Source organism: Serinus canaria, chromosome 27, assembly GCF_022539315.1.
Source record: "Serinus canaria isolate serCan28SL12 chromosome 27, serCan2020, whole genome shotgun sequence".
In the NCBI taxonomy this organism is placed as follows: domain Eukaryota; kingdom Metazoa; phylum Chordata; class Aves; order Passeriformes; family Fringillidae; genus Serinus; species Serinus canaria.
Window position 1 is genome coordinate 3,988,361 of NC_066340.1, and position 27,575 is coordinate 4,015,935.

Genomic DNA, 27,575 nt, shown 5'->3' on the forward strand with positions numbered 1-27,575 from the left:
TCTTCTCTTTTTTAGCTTTATTTTTTTTCCCTGTGAAAATGCAGGTCAAAAACATTAACTTCAAGAAATCACAGTTTTATAAAGTGTCATTCATTCCATACAAGCTCCTTGTTCCAGCACCTTCCCCCACTGCCCATCCCAACGAGATCCTCAGCTCCACCTCGCCTCACCAACAGCAATTTTTCCAGACTTCCAGAAGGAGCTGCACAACAAGAGCCATCTGTGTTTATCACTCCTACTTGTTCTCCCCACCCTGAGCTGGGGTTCTGTCCTAAACACTCGTTATGAAACCTGACAGTTCCAGCCAAATTTGAACAAGGATAATGCAAATCTTTCCCGACTTTCTGCTGTCAGTATTGCCTTCATCTGGAATCCGGGTTGTTTGTGCCTGCCACAGCAAAGTGACAAGCCAAGGGAAGAGGAAACTGTCCTGGCAGCAGGAGAGAGCCAGGGAGAGCTCAGGCTGGCTGGCAGCACAGCCTGGAGATCATCGCAGAGGAGAACCCCAGCTCAGGGACTGGGAAGGCACCAGTGGTTTGTGGGGCTGCCAAGGTGTCTGTCCCCAGACAGGGACAGTGACACCACACCCCAGCCTGAGAGCAGTGACACGGCCAAGCTTCGTGGGCTGGGAGCCTGCAGCCTCACCTGGGCACTTGTGGTGGCAGCAAAACAGGACTGAAGGCTTTGAACAAAACAAAGAGGGGGAATCCTGGCTAATGCTGCAATGAGGGTACTGGGGAACACGGACATCTCCATGGACCTGGGGAACACAGACATCTCCATGGGCCTGGGAACACAGACATCTCCATGGGCCTGGGAACACAGACATCTCCATGGACCTGGGAACATGGACATCTCCATGGACCTGGGAACACAGACATCTCCATGGACCTGGGAACACAGATGTTTCCATGGGCCAGGGGATCCCCACTGGTCTGGGAACACAGACATCTCCTTGGGCCCTGTGAGGACACCCCAGGCCATGAGGGTTCCCTGCCCTTGTGCAGGTGCCTGAGTTCAGGTTAATGCTGCAGACGCAGAGCCCAGGAGTCCTGCAGACAGTCCTGCTGCTCCCTTCCTGCTGCTCCAGGGCTCAATCCCAATGCCTAGGCATGGAACTAGATACCAGGACATGGGAGCATCCCCAGGTGACAGAGGCAAAAGGTGCAGCCTTTGGGATGGAGCCCACGATGCTTTGGGATTGACACATCACCACACACTCACAAAAACAACCAAGTTTTCCTCCTGTCCCCTTAGAGGAAGCTCAGGAAAGGAGCCAGGCATGCACGGAGCCTGTGCTTGGGAGCTCCTGGGAGCCCTGGAAGAGGCACTTTGATTGCTCCTGCTCCAGAGGTTAAGCTCTTAGTAGTTTATGGCATCTGAAAAAAGCAATCGAGCCAACCTCCCCCTTTCCCCACTCCCTCCTGGAAGACATGTGCATAATGTGTTAATTATTGACTAAAAAGACTCTGAATGTGGCATAGTAGATATAATTAGGTGCCTATTTTGGACAATGTATTAAGTGCTTTAGAACAAAAAGTGCTATAAAAACGATACCCAAAGTGGTGACAGGTTTCAGTTTTCTTCATGAGTTCCACTTTCTTATTACATCATTCTTATAACAAACTTGAGTTTTCTGATCAGGGATGTCACTGTCTGTTGGAGCAAAACCAGCCCATGCTCTGGGAGACCAAAGGGAAAGAGCATCCATTGTTTAAGGGGTGCTGCTCCTCAAAAAGGGAGGCTCAGAGTTCAGATTTTCCCTGCTATTTTCTAAATGAACTTCCCTTGGGAACACTGCCAGCACTGCTGCCCCTTTGTGTCTCCCAGACCAGCACAGACCTGGCAGAGCCCACTTTGGCTGTTGGGAACTGCTTCTCTGCCCAGGCTGGATGCAGAGCCCCTGCTCAGATCTCAGATGCAGCCTCAGAGCTCTGGGAGAGGCCATCCACAGGGAGGGACTGTGATTTCCAGGTGTGCCAGGTCTGGAACAAGCACAGCCCTGAACAAGCACACTGGGAGTTCACATCTCCCTCGGGATCTGTTCTGGGGTGGAGAAGGGTGAACAACACCCACCCACCTGAACTTGACCTGTGAGGTTTCAGTATGTTCCAAACATTCACAAATCAGTAAAAAAAAAACAGTGTAAAGCTTAAGGCATTCCAGGCCCAGCTGCCCATCCCACTCAGTGAACCCAGTCTGAAGTGAGGGGAGGAGTGGGAAGCCTTGTGAGGCCAGGCTGAGCTCACAGAACTGGGGCACTGGGCTAGACTGGGAGCTGGGAGGGAGAATTTTAGCAACTCTGAAATAAAATTCAGTCCTCTCACAGCTGACAGAGCTGATGTCCCTTATTCCTCCAAGGATGGGACAGCACACCTGAAGTCCCACATCAGAGGTGGGCACAGGATGGAGGAACAACCCCTCCAGCCTCCTACCATGAAATTCTGTACCCTTCTCCTGCCCTACCTGCCAGGGACACCAGAGACAGCACCAGCTCCTCTGGGACCTGCAGGTGGGAGCTGCAATCAAAGCTCTTTCTGAGAACAAAGTTCTTTTCTCATTCAAGAATGAAGCAACCGCGGGGAAGGGTGGGAGGTGAAACCAAGAGCCAGCCAGTGACTGCTGTGGATCCTCCCCATGCTAAAGGCTTGAGGTGGAGATGATGCCCCCCAGAGCCTGCAGAAATGGTTTTTTCCTCCAGCTGGAAAGAAGTCAGCCAGCTCCCCTTGGCACAACCAACCCCAGCTACACTGAGGGCACCCGAGCTCCTCCTCTGGGCAAGCCCAGCCACGACCGACCTCACCTTGGAGCAGGAGCAGGAGTTCTCATGGCCCTGCTCTCCTGAAAAGCACAACCTCCTTCCTCTGAGAAGTGAGGAATTTCCACCTACCATTCTCAAGCTCTAACACACCCAAAACAAGTAATTCCCACTGTCCTGGGGAATGTCTAAGCTCAGGACATGTCTTGGAAGTGGATCAGAGCAGCCAACAGAAGCGAGGCCGGAGGGCAGTGAGCTGTGATCCTGCTGCAGCACAAACAGCAGCCACTGCACTTGGTGCTCCACGGCAGGGGAAGTCAGAAGCTTTGCAATTCTCCTTTCACAAGGTGCAAACCTCCAAAGCAGGCAGGGCCTCAGGGCCTGTTCTCCAGCTGGCCATGCTTGACACGCCAGGCCCAGCTGACGCTGCAGTCGGGGGCCAGGGTGCACTGCAGCTCGATGCCAGAGTCAGGCACCTCCATGTTGTAGTGCACAGGCTGCCCCTCCTTGGTCACCAGGCTGAAGGCAGGCACGGGGATCTGGGGAGCAGAACACACAGAGCTCAGTGGCACTTTCCAGTCCCCTCCATCTCTCCCGGGTTCCCAAGGTAGAAGCAGCTCCTAGGGAGGAGCTCGTGCTTGGCAGGGACATCCTGAGCTCCTCTCATAAGGAAACACCTCAGAACTGGACTGGGCAGTGCCCACCCTGCTGCCAAAATGTGCAAACCCAGGGCACAGGGAATATTTCTCTGCTCTGGGGTGCCCTGACCCCCAGGGGAGCACTGACTTTGACCCTCATTCATGGAGAAAGTTTCCCAGACTTCAAGACAGACTGGAATCCACAAAACTGTGAAATGGATTATAGAGAGTAGTGTAGGTGTGTCACTTGGTGAGAAATTTAGGATTTGGGATTTTCAGTATATTGTGGATGGAAGCAAGATGGAGGGCACAGGGTGTTGTCCTGGGTTTCTTTTTCATGCTTCTTCTTCCTTCTTCTCCATGGGTTTGGGTGACATTTTGTAATTGGGCAGAAAATTCTGCATTGCAGCTCTTTGGGATCAGTTATTGGGTTAAAAGGGAAAACAATCCAGGTGTCAGTTCTTAATTGGATAGTTTAGTCTTAAAAGACCTTGTACCAAGAGATTGTTGGCCATTTTGTGCCTTCTAATGAAAAGCTGCCCAACTCACAGCAGTGAGACTGTTCTACTGATAAGAAATAATAAACACCTGAGTCTGAACACTAATTACCGCCTCAAGTCCCTTCAATCCAGACCCAGAGAAACCAATGACTGGTACCCCCACACCAAAGTGCCTCCCTGAGCTCTGGGCCTTGGCTGGGGGGTCCTGAGCTGCCCAAGTTTGGGCACCTGAGCTCCTCTGCAGGTATTTTGCTTTGTGATGTCCACAAGAACAGAGTCTAGAGGGAACCAGCACCACTGGAACATTTTCTGGACTGGTGCAACACCTTTAGATCCCATTTTACATTGAGACCTTTTAGATCCCATTTTACACTGAGATGAGTCACAGTCCCACAGACACTCCAGAGTTTCTTTCAGGAACAGCCAAAGCAGCCCACAGTGAGGTTCACAGGAGTGTGCCAACATCTCCAACAGAACATATTGGAAGCACCCCAGCCAAACACAGCTCATGTCCCTGAGCTGATGCTACTGCTCATGATGAAAAAGCTATATATGATTCTTCAAGGAAAGGGAAAAGAGTTTATAATTGAGGAGAAAGCTTTTTTTAAGCTGCAGCACAGAATATCTATATTCTATATTCTAAGATATAGATCCCTGTGGTCACTGACAATTTGGCACTGGCTTACAATTCAAGTTTGGTGCTAGGTTTAGGCTGGATATTAGGGAAAATTTCTTCACTGCAAGAGTGGATAAGCACTGGAATAGGCTGCCCAGGGCAGTGCTGGAATCACCATCCCTGAAAAGGTTCAAAAAATGAATAGATGTGGCACTTGGAAATATGGTTTAGTGGGTCTTTTCCAACCTTAATGATTCTGTGATTCAGAAAACATCCTCTGGTACCATGCTCACAACAGCAGCACTGAGGTTCTGCCTCTACAGATGCCCTAAGGACCCCTGAACCACTCCGGGCATTCAGGGCTTACGAGGCTGCAGTAGGGAAGAAATCATTCCTCAAATGATGCACTGAACTCCAGTCTGTGTCTCACCTGGCTGCTTATCCCCGTGGCAATGTCTCCCACCTTTGTCCTGTGGAAATCCCTGATGTGCAAATTTTCTCCACTTAGCAACTGGATCTGGATTTTCACTCCTGGAATGCACAAGAGGTTCTTAAAGTTCTGCTGAGCCACAAGGACCTCACAGTCCACTGCAAAACTGACTGACAAGGCACACACATGGGGAAAAGCTCATTCTTGTCATTAAGGATTTAATTTATGTAGGTCTTTTGCTGAGCATGGAGCTTGCTGCAGACAGCAATGACTCACAGAGCAGAGCTGCATTTAGCAAGAAAGCAGCTGAAGGGATGTATTAATTTGCACAACATGCCCTCAAAATTCTGGGTAGATTTTTGTGGTTATAAAACATTCCTTGCACATGGAAGCTGCCTGAACCAGGGCACACAGGCTCTGTGTGTGTTCAGAAACTTCCCTGGATTTTACTGCACAGACCCATCTGTGACTGGGGCAGACTGGGCCTCCTCAAAACCCATCTTTAGGGGAGTCTGTGCTGGCACAGCAACTGAAGGACAAAAGGAGTTCAAAAACTCCATATCCAGCTGGTCTAGATAGTGAGAAAATGATTTCTGGCCATTTCTGCCTGCTGTGGAAGGCAGACCCACCGTTGAAGCAGCTGGGGGTGTCCGTGTGCCGGCTGCGGCTCAGCAGGTTGTTCCAGCTGCAGCTCTGCCCCTCTGCCTGGCTGTTCCAGGAATGGATCCCAGAGCTCATGGTGTCCCTCAAGCTGTGAGAAGCCTTCATGGAGTTCTGCAAGAATAAGCATAAGTTTGTCTAAGGTTCTGAAAGAAAATGAGCTGGCAGGATATGAGCATTAAAATAAGGTCAGGAGGAAAAAGGTGGAAATCCACAGGGATTTAAGGCTGGGCCTCAGACAACATTTATGTGTCATCTGGAAAGGGAATGGATGGCAGTGCAACAGTGTGCACATTATCAGATATCCTCAATAGTTAAATCAGTACTGAGCTGAAAAGCTGGGTGAGAAAAGAGGCCTTGTACTGACTGGCAGGAGAATTAAGCATCAGTTAAAATATTTGCCACTTACTGACATTAGAAACACCCAGGAAAATCAATAACCTGTACAAAACCAACCACAGACCCTCTGCTGCTGTACTGTTGGGAAGGGTCTGTATTGTCCCAGCCAATCTGACACTTGCACAGAGGTCTGAACCAGTCAAAACCAAGTTAAAGGCATGGCGTAGGTGTTAGAGGGAAAAACCAAGCAGAGTCAGATCCCACACTGCACACTGTGTGTGTCAACAGCTGAGCTGTGCAGAACTCCCTCAGTCCTCCTCAAAAAGCACTAGAAGACTGAGAAGAATGACAGAAATAGGACACAAAGCTGCTCCAAATCAGAACTGACTCCTGCAGATGCCAGGACGCACAAACTGGGGACTCAATGTCTTTGAAAAGTGTGGTTGAAGGGCTTTTGTCCTTCCCTGGTCCAACAAGGCCTATTCAGTGTTCCTCACTGGTATTCCCCACTTTAGGAACACCACATAGAACTAATTTCAATCTAATTGAAATTGGCAAATAACCAGGACTATGTATTCGTTACTATCAATGGGTTACGAGAAGTTCATGGAGAATAGATCCAGGAATGAATATCCAAAATTTGAGTCTCTGTTTTCCTGTCCTACTTTCCTGGCCTTTCCATAAACCTTCCACTGGTGGCCATGGCCAGGAGGAAGAGCCTGCACAGCTGCTTGGTGCAGCTCCTACTTCCATCACTGCTTTCCCAGCTCCCTTCTGCGTAGGCAGGATTGAGGCTGCTGAGATTTTCTGTACCCACTTGAAGCTTCTGGTGAGGATACAGCACAGGAGAGCCTCTGGAGCACAGGATCCATGCTGGACAGGGAACCAAAGCACAGCTACAACCCTCAACACCCCACTGTGCAGGAGCAAAACTTTCTTCCCAGCAAACTGGGTGTCAGAAAGCAGCTGCAAAGGTGGGAAATTCCAGATTTTCATTGGTCACAGTTCCCAGTTTTTCCAAGGGAGCCAGCCAGCCGTCCCCACCCATCCCTACTCACCTTCTCACTGGCATCTGACACAAAGGGGCTGTCAATGCTGAGGCATGAAAGCATTTGCTCTTGCTCTTCCAGAGAGTAAGGCTGGGAAAGGCTGTTCAGGAACAGTTCTGCAGCAAAAGGAAGAGAAGGGAGACATTTCCAGTGTTTCCCTCCATGCCTCCCTGCTCTAACCACAGCTCTGCAATTAATACCCAAAGACTCTTCAGCAATAATTATTGAACATCCATATTGGTGCCAGCAGAGCCCAACAGACAACTCTGCCATGTAGAAGCCACAGCCAGCACTGTGACACAGGGAAACTGAGCCAAGAGGGGACGGATTGTGCAACAATATGCAAAATAGCACCCCAAATTTACCAGTTCTTGCCCATTATGCCTCCAGTGAGATGTCAATTGAGATCCATCCACATTATCAGGGAAAGGTCAAACTCAGCTCTCACAAGTATCTGCAGGTTTGTACTCCCTTATCTGGATACAAGTATTTACAAATACTGCAAAAATTCCTGATAATATCCAGATATCCCATACATAACCAGCTCTTACAATGCTGCTGAGGCCCAAAGCCATTTGAGAAAGAAGCTGCTCATCAAGCCCTAAAATTCCTCTGTTTCTGACACAGTTACAATTCAAACCACTCTCTTCCCAATTTCTTTCAATTCACTCAAAAAGACTGGAAAATATGGGAGGAAAAAAAGTGAAATCTAGAGTTATATTGGGGCAGTGGAACTGGACAAATCACTGACTTCCACACTGAATTTACTGTTGGTTTTCAAACTCTGGTTTGCTGTTGTAACCAAACTCCTTGACTAATGGCTGTTTTTCAACGCCCAGAACTAAACAGTTACAGGCTGATTTTAACTGCACTGCTTTGCTTGATATCTGCCATTCCTTTATTTTTATCCTGGCTTACCTCAATTAAAAAAAAAAAAAAAAGTTTGAACCTAAAATTGCAGATGAAGTTGGAATTCTGACACTGTTTACACAGTGCAAACAAGCACAAGTCTGAAACAGGCTGTTTTCCAAGAGGTTCCTGCACCTCTCTCAGAAGGTTCCCCCCTGTTCAGGAGGAAGGAAATTCTGTTCACTCCCTTTGTGGCACATTTAATTGGTTAAGAACTATTAGTTTTAGTAGTTTGAAGGAAGGTTGAGCAATTTGTGTAACGAGAAAGGAACTATGAGCAAAATGACATCCAAGCTGAAAACCCAAAAATAACTGTCAACAAGCCAAGAGAAAGCAGCTGTATTTTTATCCTGCTCTCAGGCAAAAAGAGCTGAATTCCTCCCCCAGCCCAGTGCTCACCAATTTCCAGCTGCTGAAGTTCTTGCTCTGAAATGGTTGTGGCTCTTTCCATGTGGCTGCAGCTCTTCAGGGGCAGAGGAGTTGAGGAGAGAGGTAGGGGATCACAGGTCCCAGGTAACTCCTTGCCCTCATTCCAGTGGGGTCCCTCAAGCTCCTCTGTTTGCTCCAGGGATGGAGGTGGTAGGACTGGGCTGCCACAGGAAACTTTGACTGACAATTTTGGGTCAGAACCAATCTCAGAAACTGGGCTCACTGTGGGGGACAGGGATGTCTGGGCACTGTTTTCTTTGTTCAAAGATAAATGTCTGGGCTCTCTGTATTCACCTTTCCAGGGGCTTCTCACACCTCCCACTACAAAAAAAAAAAAAAAAAAAAGAAAAAAAAACCCAAACATTATCAAATAAAGCAATAAAAGAGGTAAAAGTTTTCCTTCCCTGTAAAAATTTTTGAAGTGTACTTGCTGTAAAAACCCAGCTTCTTCAAAAGATAAAACCTGATCACCTCCACAAATTCTTGCTGCATTACAGAACGACTCAGCAGAATTAAGTTGAAATAAATTAGTGATGTGTCAGGGGCAAGACTGAACCACAAGTATGAGTTACAGCTAAGGATGCAATAAAGCCCTGCACACCTGCCTGGTGCTGCACACCAGGCTCTCCAGGTACAGCTGATGCTTCAGCTGACAGGAGCCTAGGCACAGCCCCTGAACAAAACCACAGAGAGCTCACCTCCTTCAGCAGAGAAGGAAGAAGAGCATGTGACAGCACACAGGAAATGATCATTTATTTGGGTGACAAACACTCAGCTGCAGGCAAAAGCCATCAACCCAAAATATGCATCAAAGCTGTGAAAATGATATAGTGGACAATAAAACAGACTGGCCCTTCCAAAAGGAGCAGCACCAGCAGTCCCAGTGGGAATACAAAGGTCCTTCCAAAAGGAGCAGCACCAGCAGCTCTCCCAATGGGAATACAAAGGTTCAGCTGCATCAGTTACATCAGGACATTTCTACCTTCTTCGAGTGCCACGCTGGTCTTAGTTTTGAGCTCTGATGCAGATGCCCTCTGCAGAGGCTCCTTCTCCAGCCCCAGTTTAATAATCTCAGCAGTGAGAGGGTTGCAGGAAGGTGGAATTTCCCTCAGAGGAGGCGGCTCTTTAGCGATCTGTGTAACAAACAGGAAGTGAAAGAGGTTAGACCAGAGAGGTTTAATTTGATTTCAGGAAGGTTCTTCCCACCCCAACAGCATTTCCAACTGAAATGAAAGCATTAAGTGAGACCTGAACAGTAATTTTATTAAAGCTGAACGGCTCAAAAGTCACACCCAAGTCATGAGCAGGGCATGGAAGAACAGCCCAAGCAGAGCAAGCACAGGGAGTGCTCACTCCCAGAGCAAGGCTGGTATCCTGTCAGATGCCCAGCTGGCTCCCAGCCATGCACCCCGAGGTGAGTGCTCCCTGGCCAGCAGTAACAAGCTCTGGCAGCTCACCTGCAGAGAGGCTGGGTCACTCACCTTCAGGCAGAGAGGGTGGTTGTAGTACTGGGTCCAGGGGTGGCAGCCATTGAGCATGTGCAGCATCATGCAGCAGCTGCTCCACACGTCCACCTTGGAGTCACAGCGCTTCCCCATCACCACCTCGGGGGCCATGTGGGTCTCTGTGCCAGGCACGTAGTTCCCTAAACCCAGCCAGGAGAAAACTCACTGCATGCAGGCAAGAGAACTGCCCCAGTGCCACTGGTAGGAGGCCTAAGGCAGAATCTCTCTCTTGTCAGCTAAACTGAGACATGTCAGCTTTGTAGGATGGAGTGGTTTGGGTGGGAAGGGACCTTAAAGCTCATCCAGTGCCACCCCTACCATGGGCAGGGACACCTTCCACTGTCCCAGGCTGCTCCAAGCCCCATCCAGTCTGGCCTTGGACACTTCCAGGGATCCAGGGGCAGCCACAGCTGCTCTGGCCACCCTGTGCCAGGGCCTGCCCATCCTCACAGGGAAGAATTCCTTCCCAATACCCCATCTGACCCAGCCATCTGGCAGTGGAAAGCCATTCCCTCCTGCCCTGTCCTTCCAGGCCATTGTCCCAAGTCCCTCTCCAGCTCTCTTGGAACTCCTTTAGGCACTGGAAAGGGCTCTGAGGTCTCCTCTGAGCCTGTCTTCTCCAGGCTGAACAATCTGAGCTCTCCCAGCTTTTCTCCATAGTGGAAGGGCTCCACCTTAACCTAAAAAGCAGCATTGTGTTCTCAGAAATTGTTCCCTCTCAGAACCATCCCTTATACACAGAATAGGGATTAAACTTCCCTTTCAAGCAAATCTGGGAGGCAAAACATGAGCTTGACTTTAGAAAACATACCCTTCTCTTTCAACAGCTGCATGAAGAAACATGGTTAGGTTTAATTGTCAAAAAAAAAAAAAAAAGGAATTTTGCTTTAGTGGAGATCAGGATTCACTATTTAGTGAGGTTACAAAAGTCTAGGTAGGATTTTAAATCTTCAGTGTGGTTTCTTGCAGGGACAAAACACTGAATGCAGCATGCTGACAATCTTACAAAAACCCTTCTAGCCTGGGAGATAAAGACCATCACCTCTCCAATTTCAGGTCATTTTGGCTGTCAGTGGGATGCCTCACAGTAATACCAATAAATGAGACACCTCGAGCAGGCAAATCAGCCACATGTAAATGCTCATGAGAGAGAATGAGTCAGAAGGGCAATTCCTCAGAAGAGCAGCAGCAAAGCCTCACCTGTGACCAAGCACTTTCCCAGCCCATCTGGGTGCAGGTGAGCAGAGTGGCCAAAGTCACACAGGAGGGCCCTGCTCCCATCGGCCGACAGCAGCACGTTCTCAGCTGCCAAGAGAAGGGCTCCATTAGTCTCCTCTGCATCAGGAGATGGGAAAACACTCAAAAGCACACACAACTACAGTTTTCTAGGCCCAAAGGATTTATTTCTCCTGTCACTGGCTTAAGCTAGTACAGGGCTGTAATTATCTCTTATAAACTACCAATTATCTGCCCTGGAGATTCTTGTAGCCTAGTGGTGGGCCAGCCTGGGCAGGCAGCTTGGCAGACCCATGGGGTGACAAGAAGAGGTGACAAATATGATATTTCCAGCAGTCTAGAACCAAGGGAAACTCTACTTTCAAGCATAGATCTGAAAATCTAGTAAATAGATCCCATAACTTCAGTAAATAATCCCCAAATTTAATCTCCAAGCAGTTTCCCTCTTCTAAGAAAAGGGAAGAACAAGGTACTTCAAACACTTTCCTACCTTTGACATCTCCATGGAGAATGTTTTGAGCATGAAGATACTCCAGACCCTCCAGTACCTGGCCCAGGTAGCTGAGGGCTCTGTCCTCTGGCAGGCAGCCACTCTGTTTAATGAGCTGCCCTAATGAGCCACCTAGGAAGGAATCCAGGGAGTCCATGTTATCTTATGTTTAAATTCTCCCCAGCATCATTAGCATTCCTGGTGGTTTCCATTGAAAAAAAAAGATTTTCCAGGTCTGACAGCACTTATCTTCCACACATGGCTCAGTTCCTTTTGTTATACCCAGAGTTTTTGCTGCCCACAAAACCAGGCCTTATTCATATGGTCTTTTGCTTAGTGTCAGTTTAACAGTGTTGCTTTGGAGCAAAAGAAAGTTCTCTGTGATCAGAACAGGCATTTCTAGGTGTTACTGACCACCACTCATTCTTCACAGCCTGTTTGCCATGGCTCTGGCCAGAAAAAGAGCACCAGGCAATGGAATCATTGAGATTTGCCTGGACAGGCAGGGCAATGAGCCCCACTGGTGTCCTGCAAACCACCAGAAAGCACAAACCGGCCCCAGCTGTGTTTTCCTGTGAAAAAGAGACACCTTGAACTGGAGTGAGTCAGGACTGGGAACCATTCCCCCCACAGCAAGCCCACTGCAGGGATTACACACACCCATCCCAACTCACTCGGGAATCCACATCAGGAATATCCTGGATGCACTGAGGAACTAACAGATTCATACTGGGGCAGGAGGAAAAGGAGGTCAATGTGCACTGGACAGTGCCAGTGGTGCTTCCATGGTCCCCTCCTCACCCTCCATGAGCTTCATGAAGATGGTGACCCAGGGACCCTCCTTGACGGCGCCGTACAGGGGCACCACGCTGGGGCTCGTCACGGCCGCGCACGTCGTCAGCTCCTCGGCACGGAAGTGTTCCACCTGCACCTACAGGAACAGGGAGAACTGAGCCACTCCTGGGCTGGAGCCTCACACAACTGTCCCTCTCTGGAGGCTGTGGGACAGCAGAGATGGGTTAACTGGGCTTGATGGTCTTAGAGGTCTCCTCCAAACTTAATTATGTGACACTCCCAAATAAAACTCAGGGAATGCAGCCAGAAGTGGGAACGCTTGGGATGATGAACCCTCAATGTTTAAGGGGAGTAAAAATTCATCACAAGAGATGCCAGCTTGCAATAACTCCATATTACAGCTGAGGACAGGTACCCTTCAGGAGGAAGGTAATTTCTGTCTCAGTAAAAAGATCATTTTGACAACTGAGGGAAAAAACCCTGGGGATGGTGCAAAACTTGGCAAAAATTCAACTCCCCCAAAACAGGAGTGAATACAAAATATGTCCACAAGCAGTGATCTGCATGATCACCTTGTTAGGTGGTGCTCATCCTGCAAATGGTTAAAGAAGAACTTTATTCGCTAAGTTCAGCCAAACTAAATAAAAGAAGAATTTGCTGAAGTCCAGAAGGAAAACATGAGTCATGAAGATTCTGGTGGGAAAAAGATGCATCATGTTTCTTCTCTGTCAGCAATCCAGCTATAGCTGGTTTTCTTTCATCTCAAGTATTTGAAGAGCAGGTGCTTCCAGCACCAAGTCTGGTGAAAGAAGGTGAGGTAGTGGCCTCCTATCACAGGGAGGCAGCAGGAACTGGTTATCCATGGAAAATTAAATAGAGCATAAGGCAGTGTCCAATTTGCATGTTAGAACTCTGTGCTTTCAGAGTGTGATCTAAGAAGATGCATCTCTGATATAAAGAAACATCATTTTATTCTTCAGTAATTAGTGGGGGAAATGACATTTTGAAAGACTTCAGTTTCTCCTACTTTGATGTTTCCCTTTTCAGCACAACCATCTTCCTTCCTGAAAATACACCCCACAAGGAACAGCTATTTCTCCCAAGACTGTGGATTTGCCAAATGGATAATACATTTAAATAGCTACACACTGACAGGAAACAAGCTGGTTGTGTCACCACAAGATTTCACACCTGAACTGTGAGGATGCAGAACAGGAATTAATTTTCTACGTGCTTGAGAGAGGTTTGTTTCTATAGCTGACAAATGAATGGCTATGAAATGGTTAAATAAATACACACCCTGGCTTGTCTTGCCTCTTACATCTTTCCCCAGGAAGCACAGCAAGCTGGGCCCAGTGTAAATGGGGGAAAAATGAACATTTTAAACTGGAAAATGAAAGTTAGGGTTCTTTTTGCACATAATATTTTTGTACTCAAGGCAAACACTTCCCACACAAAGTTTTCTAGTGAAGTAATGTGAGAAACATCAGTTCACAGGGGTGATGAAAGTATTCAAATGGAAGTTCAAATAAAATAGTTTACATTTTCCTCCTCTCCTTGCATTATCCCTCTGTCTGCATCCCTGAGGCCCCCACAACAGCCGACAAATCAATTCCCAGATCCAAGTTATATTCCAGACACTTCCTACATTATGTGACAATGGCATACCCTGGAGTACAACAGATTATAGTGCCAGCTTCTGGAAAAACACACATCCTTTGCTGCATCTGGAGCAGCATCACCTCAGAACAATGTGCCAGCACTGCAGCTGACACAGAGGAGATGAAAGCTCTGTTTTCAGATCCTACTGACTGCCTTGGGTTTTTCCTACTTTATTCCTTTTTCAACAGGGAAATAAATACCTGCCATGTAACCACTTGCACCAGACATGGTTTGAGATAAGAATAGTCAGATAACAGACAACCCACGCAGCTATTGCTCCCCTGCAGTCACTCACAATCATTCAGAAAGCTCTACTCTTGCCTCAGCACCCAGGATCCCTTTCAGCACACTTTAAAGCCAAATGAGCTTTTTCTGGCTGCTGATCTTGGCCCCTGTGCACATACAGGTCCTCCACCTGCTTCTCTGTCTGCCACCCCCCTGAGCTTTTCTTTGGACACAACAGCAGCACTTCACTGTGACTGTACAACAAAGTCCTAAAGAGGGAAGGAATTTCCCTCCATGTGCTGTCTTGTGTCCTTCTCTCACACAGAATTACCTTCTTGGCAGCACACTGGAATCCTGTCTGCTTGTCCTCTATCTTGTACACCTCCCCAAAAGAGCCAATGCCCAAGGAACCATGGCACTTGGTCCAGTGAACCTCTTCTCGGTACTCGTAATCCACCGGCTTCAGCTTCTGGGAGTCCAAACAGAAAACAAGATGAGGCAAGGAAAGAGACACTTAAATGTTGAGCTGCACAGACAGAGATCATCATTCTCCAAAGCAGCACAAGGACAGATACCACAGCACCTCTCCAGAAATCTCAGTACAAGATTACTTCTGTCACAGGCTTGAAATGAAACCATACAGGATGAGCCTGCTTGATTTCTGTGGGCTCTGCTGGATCTGAGTGCACCCCACTGCTGTAAAGAAAGGCCACCAGGACTTGGATGGCTTTGGAGCTCTGTGTTCCTTCTTCTCATGCAGGACATAACTACAAAGCTGAATCCTACAACTAACCCAGATTGCTGTGACGAAATGCAGACACTGTGAAAGCTTTTCTGCAGTCAGTAGATGGAGACAGTGCCTTAGGTGTCAGTGTGATCACATTCAGGTAGGTATGGGACACCTTGAACTGCACAGACCATACTGACAGGGTCACACTGACCCCAGGGAAGTCCTCCAGGAGGACTTTAAGCGTTGAGAGAGAACTGAATTCCGAAGTGAACCGTGTCCCTAGGATTCAAATGCATTTCTGTGCCCAGGCCCTGTGGACACTGCAAGGGTGCTGCTGGAGCTGCTGGTCCCAGCAGAGGCACAGACTGACCTCCTGCACCTCCCCTTCTACCCAGCCCTTGTTTCTGTCACACTCCAGCTCATGCAGAGCCAATAAATATTGCAGCCTGGCTGAACAGATTGGGCTCTTCCCCAGCAAACAGAGGACATGGCTGAAAACTGACTAAGCACAGAACCACTGCTCAGAGCCAGGCCTGCATGTCTGATGACTGAGCACAGCATGGAGCCAGCAGTCTGAGACAGGCAGGGCTTTAATTCCTGCAGAAAACAACTCTGCATCGTTATCTGGCAGCTCCAACCAGATCCAGAACCACTCAGAAATCACAGTTTTAGAAGCAAGAACATGGATGCAGATTATCCCTCTCTCAAAGCCCAGGAGAAACTCTGCCTCCCACACCCCCGAGTGGCTCAGATCACCTCGTTCAGCAGCACGCCTTCATTTTCACTTGCTTCATGGAATTGTTCCTTCAGCTCCAGCCCACCTCCTCTCCACGTCTTGGCCAGGCTGGCTAAATTTTGTGGTTCACCAAAACTCACGCTCCCCTTCAAGGCATCTACCAAATATTCTTCCACAGAAAGCTTATCTGAACTGCTTTGCACGGACTGGTTGATGCATTTGGTGAAATTATATTCTAAGTTTAGGCCAGATAAGTGACTGTCCTGATAGTTGAGGTCCCCATGGAAGTATGTGTCCAGAGCATTCTGCTTCATGGCATGGAGAGGATTGTCCATATGTGGGAAGTTGGGGGGAAGGATGTTGTAGGGAAAAGGATGGAGAGTCTCAGGCTGGGGAACAGTGTCCCTCTGTTTCCAAACATGATTAAGGCACTGAATAGGGCTGATCAGCTTGTGCAGTTCAGTTTTGTACTGGCTCCTTGGGGAATGGAGTTTGCCCATGGACAAAGGGGCATGGGCAGGCTTCTCAAAAGACAGTGGATCATAGCCCAAGTCCTTGTTAAATTCAGGAACCCAAAAACTGTTTCTGTAAAGAGTACTTTGGTGGGATTCATCCTCCTAGAAAATAAAAAAACCAAACAGCTGAGCAGGAACCTCAGTACAGACACCAAAATTCTTCCAAGAGCTGTTAGGAGTCTGCAGGGACAGTACAAAAGGAAGGTGGAAGATTCTCACCTGGACAGGAATTGGGGTGCAGCTCTCCTGTTCTGGAGTTCTTGGACTTCTCCTGCCAGCAGCCACAGGTTGTCCTTTTAGCTTGGATCTTTTCTTGTGCCTTTTCTTCCTGGCCCTGCCCCGGTGCCTCCCTCTCCAGGTGGGTGCCATCCTGCCCTCCGTGGCGTGGGCCACATTGTTGGGGATGTGATCGAGGCTGTCCGAGCGGCTGCTGGAAAGCAGAGCACAGCAGGGCTCTGAGATGGGGCAGTGCCAGCACAGCTCATGGGGCACCTCCAACACACAGAGGGAACAGTAGCAACTCTGCTAACTCAACAGAGAGCTAAAACACAACTTCTTGCCTTCTAGTGGGGGTAAGTTGAAGGTCCAGGCTCAGCAGCACCTCTGGCATTGTATAAAAGAAATGTGGGGGTGTGGGGGAAGCAAAACATTTAAGTGACCCAGAGTTTACAAATTCTGGAAGAACAAGAATGTACAGTCACAGAATGGTTTGGGTTGGAAGGGATTTTAAAATCCACCCAGTGCCACCCCTACCATGGGCAGGGACACCTTCCACTGTCCCAGGTGGCTCCAAGCCCCATCCAGCCTGGCCTTGGACACTTCCAGGGATCCAGGGGCAGCCCCAGCTGCTCTGGGCACCCTGTGACAGGGCCTGCCCACCCTCCCAGGGAACAATTCCTGATTCCCAATATCCCACCCATCACTGCCCTGTGGCAGTGGGAGCCATTCCTCTTGTCCTGTCACTCCAGCTCCTTGTCCAAGTCCCTCTCCAGCTTTCTTTTATGTCTCTTTTTTGAACTTAGCAAAGCAGAGGGGAAGGCACTGCATGTCTCCAGGCTGCTCTGAGACAGTTTGTGGTTGATTTCTAGTGAACAGAGAGATGATGGATAAATGCAGTCTATTAAAAAAATTATTAAAATCAATAAATGTTTTCATAATATCAATGCCTGCTCTAATTTGAAGGAAAAGAGCTTTGCACAGAGAAGAGGGATGACTAAGAGCACTCAACTAAAACAGCTTCAAAAAGCCAAAATGTGCTGGCTTGTAAAGCCCAATACTACAACATGATTTCTAAGAATGTGTACAGATATACACAACACTCCAGCTGGGGTCTGCACAAAAAGATGAACTCTCAGGAGGAATGCTCGCCTGCAGTTAGTCAGGGTCAGAAAGAAATAGTCCCTAAGGTTCTTTTCTCAAAGCATTCTGTGGTTCTAGGATTCAATGCCAACCATAGCAGTTAGATTTTTTAAATTAAGCTCTAAGAGAAAACAAGATTTTTAATCTTCAAATGAAGCAATTGTCCCATTGACTCAGAACAGTTCTGATACATTTCTCTGACTTTCCTGATCAGGGATGCAGGGCTAAGCCATTTTCTCCATCTTTTCCTGGTATTTTAGTGCTAAAAGATGCCAAAAGTAGAGTTCTGGCTGATGGCATCAGTGCCTTGAGCTTGAATACACAGCTGGTGTGCATCCCAGAAAACCCCAGATCCCATATAAAACCCCTCAGAAATGGGTCACTTTGCCCTTCCTCAGATGGTCCATGGGATCACACCCTAAAGCCAGTGGGCAGTGTCAAACCACACACCCCACAAAGGTGTCTGACACCACCAGGAAACAGGCAGCACCTGATTCTGTACCCCAGTCACCCCTTTCAGGGTGCTGGTTTGACAGGGCTCCAGGGCATAAGAAAGCTCCAGGATGAGCCCAAACAAGAAGATATTCTTCATGAAGAACAAGCAGCTCACCCCCAGCTGACTCCCGAAAAGCAATTCCTAGGCCTCCACTTGTCTATCTCAAGTGTCACTGTCCCTTTTAGCACTTCCAGCTTCTCTCTGTTCACAACTTCTGTTGTTGATGCTGTCATTAAGCAAAGGTTCTCTCATCCCCTTTTATCTTTCCAAGAAATTAAGCTGTTCCCTTTTCTGAGGACTCCTAGCAGCAACCCAGGTTTCACACAGCTTTTCAGCAGATGGTGTGACAGTTTCAAAAGCATCAACACAGCTCAGTTAAAAAAGACTGAAAATTTCTCCTTGGATCCTTCTACTTCAAGCCTATGAACCTTAAAAAAAAAAAAAAATCAGCCATTTCAAAACAAATTTGACCATCCAGAAACAGCCAGAAGGCTACAAGGGCAGTAAATCTGCCGGCATTGCCAATAAGGCAAGGTGCTTCGAGTGGTCTGTGCCTAAACTTGTATTTTTTCCTGATAGGAAGATGTTTTGGGAAAGACACATTCTTACCAGGCCTCAGACTGAAGAGCTAATTCCAACAGGAGTGCTTTTGGAAAAATATTTTAAGTGCAGAGAGCCAGGGTGATTTGGAACAAGGAAAGTCAGAAAACAGCAGTGAAGGGGGGTGTTTGTATTAAGAGGTCTCTCACCTGTAACGTTTACTGTGGGCAATAAAGGATCTCTCTGACAAAGTGGGGCTGAACTCCTGACTGTTTTCACCTGTGGGGGAAAAAAACCCAGGATCATCACTTTTCTTAAACCAGGCAAAGTCTCTCCTAGTAACAACTGGACTTAAACAGCTTTATCACTGTGCTAAATGAGTGATCCAGACAATCACTGCACAGTCATGTCACACCACCCACACTGCATTCTTCCTCCCCCACAATTAGGAGGCTTCCCAGCTATCTCCTGATCCCCCAGCTCTTTCCCAGATGACAGCTTTACTTTGGTTTCCTCCTCTTTATCCCCTCTTTTAAAGCCCTTTCAGAAGTCAGCTAAGAACAGGTGCCCCACAGGACACAGATCTGGTTGAGGTGCACAGGCCTCATGCTGGTCTGTTATTTATGCTTTATTCAGCCACATTATTAGGAGATTTCATGAGCTTCCTAAATAGAGTCTGGGATGTGTCATCAGCCCCACCCCACTTGGGATTACAAATAGATGTGGCCTCAGCTCTCCAGGAGCGCCAAGGGAGTGAAATCTCATCCCTCTCTACACATTCCTTTTTCTCAATGAAGCGCAGCCCGCCCTGCTACTCACATTCTGCTTGGGCAATAATAGAAATTGATGCACAGCCTCCTTCTGTTTCTTCTTTTGCTGTTCCTCTGGTGATTACATCATTCAGGATTTTCCACTGACTATGAAAGATGTCCTTCTTTGAATCTTCTACTTTGCAAACACTGCTCTGCTTTTCACTCACTGTCTCCTTCAGCCCCTCGGCGGCCGTGAGCTCCTTTTTGTGCTTGACGGCTGGGTCAGGAGCTCCCTGGCATGCAATTCCCATCACGGCCATTTCCCAGCTTCAGGGAGACACTGAGCAAGTACAGAAAAACAAAACACTTCTCAACATCCTTCACAGACAGAAGCAGCTTCAAGTTCATGAGAAACGGGAGGCTCCTGAAGGTATCATAATTAATAAATAATTCAAATCAAGGTCCTGAGCATGTACTGAGCTGGAGAAGAACCCTGGAGTACCAGTCCCCCATTTCTGACCTGGACCACTGAAGATTCAACATTCTCATGACTGAAAGTATGCAACCACACAGGTTTCAGAGAAATTTAATTGTTGGTATATTCCCTTAAATATAAACAGTGAAACCAAGGAGAAGAAGGAACTCTCATATCACTAAACAGGAAGAATATTCATCCCCAGAAAAAAGGGAAGATATGAAAGTTCTCCTAGAGTGCACCTGGGGGGAATGACACTGTGCTCTCACACCACATGAATGGCCATAAACCCAGCTAATTCCTTTTTTCCCCTGTGCTCAGTCATCCTCAAAGCCATTCCTCACCCTCCTTCAATGAAGCCAGGCTCGACAGCCAACCTGCCCAACCACAGATCCTCCCTCACTCCCCTCCTTCCTCTACATCACCAACAACTTCCGCAATCCGTGCCCAAGCCCATCAGAAGTGGAGCTTTTACAGAGTCAAGATCCATGGAAGTTGGTGTGGGATAGAGGACAGTGATGGTGCTGGAACAGAGCCCTTTTCCTGAGAGCTGGGGAGGGGATCAGCACAGACTGTGAGCTCACCAGGAACACAAATGGAGCTCCAAACCTTGGCCAATTGGCAGCACAGGGGAAGGTGGAAGAGAGCTGGGGATGGAAAGGGGGAATCACAAACCGGCATGGAAGCAAAACACTGAGGGACAGGATGGGGATACCCAGGGGTGAAAATCTGCAATGTGGAGAGTGAGGAGTTTCCTACAGCACGAACCCCTGGGGAATACAGCTTTGGTGTAGCCCCTGGTCCCCTTGCCTTGGATTCTGGAGAAGTCAAACCAGCTGCTTCCTTACAAACCAGAATGTGCTCTATTGTGCCTTAAGTGGAGAGACCCCTTCCTTGTGCAGTGTAAAACCTTAAAATGAACATTTCCACCCTTAAACAATTCAGGGAAGTTCAGAAACCCTGGGCAATGTAGAGGGGAGTTAAGTAGCACAATCCCAGGATAGGACAAGGAGGGACATTTTAACAGAGGCCAGGAAATCAGGTATTAGCACCACTGCAGGAGCACACTTTGGTGCTCATCAGCTTCAATCTGCACCAATCTTTCTTCCTCTTTTTTTTTTCCCCTCTTTCCTTTTCCTTCTTTCTTTCCTTTTTTTCCCCTGAGCAGCTGCCTGGGGCAACAGGACATTTACTCCAACAGGCCCCTGGCAACAGAGATGAATCAGGAAAATGAAAAAATGAGTGGGTGCTTCATGCCTGAAGGACCACCAAGGAAAAGGGGAGGCATTTGGGAGCCAAGTGCATGAACCTTGGTGCTGTGAGTCACCTAACAACCTGGCAGGTATACAAGGAAAGTCAACAATGACCACATTCAGTGGCCAAACAGAGAACAGCTGCTGTGCAAAAGAAGTGCTGATGACAGTATCCCACTCATTACAGCCGTCCTGCTCCCTCTCCTCTACAGAAATTATGTCAATTCTCAGTGCTGTAAAATAATCCCTTGGAGCAGCAGGAGCAGAGCCTGCCAGATGACTAACCCAGCCACCAGTGACCAAACTGACAAGTTCAGGGTTATTTTTATCCTCACTCTCTCCTGACTTGCATTAACTCTGTCTCTCCTTGCCCTCCCCTCACCTTCAAGGTCCTTCAGGGCAAACCAATCCCCATCAGCAAAAAATACAAAATTCTACAAGTCCCTCCTTGGCTGAGTCAAAGGAAAACGGAGACAGGGGAGAAACAAAACTGCAAGTCCTTGTTGTCCTCTAAAATGGCAAAGAATAACAAGGAAACATAACTGAGATTAAAGTCAACAAAGCTCTACCTCACTTGCAGACTCAAAGAGACTGAGGCAGCAACTGTGAGCAACGGCCTCAACCCGGGCAGAGCTCAGGCAGTTTAATGTGTGACTCAGGTCTGTGGGGCTGTGCAGGACCAGAACCTGCATGCCCAGCCTGGTTTAACTGCTGCTGCACAATTTTCAGTCCTTGGAAAAGTCAAATGCCAAGTACTTTTATGGTGTGTACAGCAAAGCATGGTGGGCAGAAGCTGTGATTTAAAAAAAACAATCAGAATTTTTAAATAGTTTTTGAAGTGTAGCTTCTGCCTGGAGAAAAGGAGGCTCAGGGGAGACTTTTATTGCCCTCTACAGCTCCCTGACAGGAGGTTGAAGCCAACTGAGGGTTGGGCTCTGCTCCCAGAAAAAGGAGAAAGGACATGAGGAAATTGCCTCAAGTTGGTGTCAGGAGAAGTTGAAGTTGGATGTTGGGAAAATTTTTTCACTGAAAGGCTGGTCAGGCATTGGAATGGGCTGCCAGGGCATTGGTGGGGGCCCCATGCCTGGAGGTGCTCAAAAACCAAGCAGACATGGCACTTCATGATATGGCTAAGTGGGCACGGTGGGATTTGGTTGAAGGCTGGACTGAATGACCTTGGAGGTCTTTTCCAAGCTCAGTGATTCTGTGATTCAGAACTGAACAGGCCTGACTCATCTCTGTGCATGTGGAAGGGGGCTTAGAGAGGTGCAAAGAGCTCCTGAGTCCCATGAATTCAGACCCAGGCACTCAGCCTCTGCCCAGAGACACCCCACAGCCCTTCTCAGGGAGCTCCAGATGAAAGGGAGCCTGGGCAGCAGCAGATGGACACCTGAGGATCCACAGGAAGCCCACTAAGAGCAGGATTTACCCACGTGAGACAGTCTGGAGCTGCAGCTCCCCTGCCTGTTTGCAAGCTCCAGGATGAGCACAGCATCCTGTACAGACACAGAGCACACACAAACAGCACAGGGAACTTCATGGTCCCGAGCTGGAGGCTGCCTGTGTCCTACCCAGAGCTGCTTCTCCTCTCCCTCAGCCAGCTCCCTTAGATACAGCTGTAATTCTTGATTTCCATATCCTGGACTTTCTTCCTTCTGTGGACATGTGATGGGCTCATTTTCAAGGCAGAAAGGGGAAGTCAGGTAATGCAGGAGATAAGAGTGGATAGTGTACTCCTAACCCACAATGGGCTTTTGATACCAGCTTAAAGCCTGCTTGCTCCTTATCTTCACTAAGGGTTTACTCACCTTGGGTTAACTAATGTTAGTTCCCACTGCTGTAAAACAGAAAGTGTGTTTTTACAGAATGAAAGCCAAACAGTCTCAGTTGTGCTGTGAAGGCACTGCTCTGGTGGCAGCTCCTCCCTCAGCCAACATGTGGGAGAAACTAAAATACTGGAGAAGGTCACCTGAGACTTGAAGGGAGTCAGAACTAATGAGATACTCAAACATTATCAATGTAAGAGACAACCACGTGCTTTCTGCTCCTTTAAAACCTCCTCCTTCCTTCTTTAAAGTCCCTTTTCAGCTCTTCCATCTCAGCTGGAACATGTTTGGAGCAGGGACCTTAAAAAAGCATTTCTGTGTGTCACGAAGTCATTGTGAGAGAAACTCAGAGCTGGACAGGAGCCATGCAAACACCTTCCAGCACTGCACCACTCCACAGCACACCACAATGTGGGACCCTGCTTGGTGTGCCTGGCTCCATCCCCCTGGACAATGGCTTTTGGCAGAATTTCAGTTAAAGCTCTGTGGACCAGCCCATACACTTGGTCAAAAAAGACTTGGGGAAGAGCTTTAAAATATATGTAAGGTTTCCCAAGCCAACTTCACAGAATGGAGATTTCTTCTCATCTGAGTGTACCCATTCAGCAGCAGTTTCACACTGACATTTAGTTTGAAAGCAAAGAAGAAGATAAAAAATTATGTTGTCTCAGTGAGGTTTCCCACTTCCTTATGGAGAGGAGCTCTGTGCACAGAGCACTAACGCAGGTTTGCCTTTGCAGCTGCTGCTGGTTTGATCAAACACAAGGAGCATTTTTAGCCATGTTGCTTTGCTGACCACCACAACAAAGCAACAGCTGGGAAGAGCCAGGAATTTCTGCATCACTAGAGCAGGGAATGGCAACTGAGAAGAATACCACACACCTTTTGGGGACCTTCCAGTCCTGACAGCTGTCAGTGAGTATGGCAGAAAGTGCCAAGTCTGTAGCCAAAAGAACCTACACAGGATATTAGCTACAAAATCCTTGTGCAAAGCCACCAAACCTTGTCAAGGAGCAGGTTCTTCCAAAGGAAAACAAAAATAGATAATACTTGTTATACTTCTAACATGGATGGATCACATTAAAAATCTGGTTTGGGGCCAAAGGCATGTATGTATGCATATATACTTTAGATATATGAATATGGATATAGATAAAAGATTCAAGGCCAGGTTGGACAGGGCTTGGAGCAACCTGGGATAGTGGTCGGTATCCATGGCAGGGAGTGAAACTGGATGAACTCCAAGGTCCCTTCCAACCCAAACCATTCCATAATTATTTGTACAAGCCCTTCAGACCCTGGGCACCACAGCCCTCCATCCCTGGCTCTTCTCTCATCCCTGCCTCACAGATGCCACCCATGGGCTCCCTGGCCTGCACACGTTTCAGATGGAACTGAAATTCAGACAGTTCCTGTTTTGGCTGAGGCAGTTTAAGGCCTGTTACTGTAGCCCAGGCCTGGGTGGAGATTTAAACTGCTCAGAGCTGTCAGCAGGACAAGTTTCAGTTTGTGTCAGAAGGGACTTAAAAAAACCAATTGTAGCACTCAACAGCCCCCCAGACCTCAAAACACACTTAATGCTGCTTTAAGTGAGCATGTCTAAGGGGGGGGGGGGGGAAATACTTCCCTTGTGTATCTAAGAGCTCCAAAGTGAAAATAAATAGAATGCCTGACTGATTAAAATCCTGGTGAGTCAGAGCAGCAGTTGCTATTCCAGGGAGCTCTCAGCCTTCACCTCCCCTTCAATAACCACTGCGACCTATCCAGCCATTCCCGGGGCTCCTGCACAATCCCCTCTGGTCTCTCCCATGTGCATCCACAGATTCACCTGAGAAGCACCAGGGAAAGCTGAAAACCTTCTCCCACAGCACCACAAGCTCCCTATTTGAAGCACTGCACTATCAGCCCCATGTAGGAGCACGTCACATTACAAACGATAGGCAGTGTGTAAACATGTTCTTTAAAGTGGTTTGATAGTAAATACTCCCAAATCCTCTTTCAGCCACTGGTGTTGCTTACTGTAAACACCAGGATAATGAGCCTCAGTTGTGTTTTTTTTTAGTTACCAGACATTAAGATATTGCAATAGTTTGGTTACAAAATCTGCAGGGAAATATTTGACTGGGTTTAATTATCAGCAGATTTCTAAAAACACCCAAACACACCTTTAGCCTCATTTCCTCGAGGACAGCCCGAGCGCAGCTCACCCCTGGACAATTCTTTTCATGGTGCTGAACAAAGATATGAACACCACCACCTGACCAGAGTTTACAAACACTGCCACAAGCCCATTCACTCAGAGAATAGCTAGTTTTTTCCAACCCCTTTGTAAACAAGAAGAACAGAAATAATCAGAACAAACTTCAGCCTGATAAGGATTTGCTTCCCAGCTGTTCTCACACAGCTCTCAGGCCACTTAAGAACATCAAGGCTTTGACAAACCACTCATGAAGTTATTTCCTAAACTACAACAAAATGATATAATAAAGCACCTAAAGGGACAACCTCCAGCAGCCACCACAGACACACCTGAAAATCAATTCTGCCCAAGCAGGTGGAGCCAAGCTGTCATCAGTTGTTACTTTACACTGCTTTGCAGCTTTACATTTCAATCATATTTATAAAATCCATGTACATCTATGGGGAAGCAGTAAGGCTGGGATGCCTTACTGGCAAAACCAACCCAAAAGTTTAACTAAATTTATGTAATGATAGAAGCAGTTCTACATGACCCTAATTTATGATTGGTCCTGGCAATTCAGTTGTGACTATAAAATCAAAATATGAACTGATTGGGATGATTTCTAACTGTCCAGCCTGAGCAGACTCTCATGAGACAAACTCCCACATGAACTGTGGAACAGAACTGCCTTTAGGCAAGACAAGGTCCATTTTCTTCAGGGCCTGATGTCACTAAATCATGATCAGCAAAGCTCACTCTCCTACAGATGCAATTCCCACGTGTCTGTCCCTCCATGCATCCGCATCTCCCTCTCCCATCATCTCCAGTCCCCTTCCTAGCTCAGGGCTCTTTTACTCCAGCCAGCTGCTCATCTCAGAACTTGGAAATCTTTCTGTCCTCCAGGCCTCGATCCCTCTGTCTCCACCAACTCATTTGACACTTGCCAGCAAAGGTCAAAAGTCATAGAAGGAAAGCTGATTCATGGTCACTTTGCCTCCATCTTCTAGGCAATTATAATAATAATTCAGCACCTCATCACTGCTACAACAGCTCTGTTCTACCCTCTCCGATTTAACACAGAAAGAAAACTCAGGACAGACTCATTAACTTCAAGTTCATTAACTCCAGTGGTGTTGGATCAGGGCCCACAAACCCTTTAGGTTTTCAGTTGTGTTTGTTTGTTATGCTCCTTCACAGCACTCTACAAGATGCAGTCTCTTAATACAGTTAAAATTTAATAGTTAATAGCAAGTGACTCATTCCCAAGGAATCCGGTGGCCATGCCAATAACAGACATCAACTGAGGTAAAATGCAATAAAGCAGCTCACTACAGACACACTCAATTCAGCTATTCTTATCACTAATGTCACAGCACAGAAGCGTGAATTATTACTCATAAAAGCGTTTAGAAAACCAGTTGAAAAAGAAATTCAGACTTTGTTTATAGGTGCTGGTTTCAGACTGCTGTGTCCTACATGGGCAGAGCACTCAACACATGTTTCTAATGTAACCAGTTAAAGCTGACAGGAAGCATCTGAGATCAACCACAGCAGCAACTTATTAATCAGCAAAGAAACATATTAACCTTTTGCCAGAAAAAAAAAAAAAAAGGAAAAAAAAAAAGGAGTTAGGCATTTAGTTGTGTCAAAGGGACGCTGGGAGTCAAAAGGACCGGGGGGTCAGGTGAATTAAGGTCCGGCTTGGTTGTGTTGTGATGAGCTGAGCTCATCTCTGCCTCCTTCTCCCCTCTCCAGGGCCAGGGATCAGCGAAGTCCCTGCACCGGGAGCCCCGGGCACCTGGAACTCAGGGCACTGAGGGGCACCGGGAGATCCGACAGCCGGGCTGCCCGGGGCACCGGGAGATCCGACAGCCGGGCTGCCCGGGGCACCGGGAGATCCGACAGCCGGGCTGCCCGGGGCACCGGGAGCTAGGGGCACCGCGAGCCTCAGACTCGAGGAGGGGCCGGGCAGCAGTGACATCCAGCTCCGAACACCCACACACAGCGCCGCGAAGGGAGCGGCTGCGGCGGGGCCCGACGAGCCCATCACCCGGTCGGAGCCCCCGGCCGGGCCGGGGCTCCTCGCACGCTGCTCCCGCCGGCAGCCGCGGAAGCTCCGCCAGGCCCTACCGGGCTGATGCATCCCGCGGCTCCCAGACCGAACGCCGCACCCCGGACCCGGATCCCGTCTCCGCGGCGGTGGCCGGGCCCGCACCTACCGCTCCGGCACGGCTCGGCTCAGCCCGGTCCAGCCCGGCGCGATTCTGCTCGCACAGCCCGGCGCGGCCCCTCAGGCCTCTTCGGCAGCTCCCGCTCGCTGACAAGCGGCACCCAGCCATGGCCCCGCCTCCTGTCTCCGCACAGCCAATCATCTCCCCGTTTCTCAGTATGACCCCACCCCTTCTCCCACCGCGCCCAATCACCGCGCGGTCCTTGCCCCAGCTCCCCGGGCCCCGGCCGGCTGGGTTTC

At 48.2% G+C, this 27,575-nt stretch overlaps 1 protein-coding gene across 6 annotated transcripts; it reads right to left on the reverse strand.

The window, feature by feature from the left end:
- On the reverse strand, positions 1 to 27,457 carry MAP3K14 (mitogen-activated protein kinase kinase kinase 14). 6 transcript variants are annotated; one of them, XR_007780239.1, is made up of 17 exons: positions 27,325 to 27,451; positions 19,437 to 19,709; positions 18,827 to 18,896; positions 16,442 to 16,652; positions 15,728 to 16,324; positions 14,573 to 14,710; positions 12,361 to 12,490; positions 11,560 to 11,691; positions 11,034 to 11,138; positions 9,810 to 9,973; positions 9,311 to 9,461; positions 8,299 to 8,649; positions 7,000 to 7,106; positions 5,572 to 5,716; positions 4,943 to 5,043; positions 866 to 3,297; positions 1 to 787 (listed from the first exon to the last, which is right to left on the reverse strand). XR_007780239.1 is itself a non-coding variant. In XM_030232225.2 (16 exons), the coding sequence occupies exons 2-16, from the start codon at positions 19,687 to 19,689 to the stop codon at positions 3,133 to 3,135; spliced, it is 2,820 nt and encodes a 939-aa protein (XP_030088085.1). In that variant the 5' UTR covers positions 19,690 to 19,709; positions 27,321 to 27,457; the 3' UTR covers positions 1 to 3,132. The 6 variants fall into 6 exon arrangements, 3 of the variants coding, with proteins under 3 accessions (XP_030088085.1, XP_030088086.1, XP_030088083.1); XR_007780238.1 differs by having other exon boundaries at positions 1 to 813; XR_007780237.1 differs by having other exon boundaries at positions 840 to 3,297.
- Positions 27,458 to 27,575: the final 118 nt, after the last annotated feature.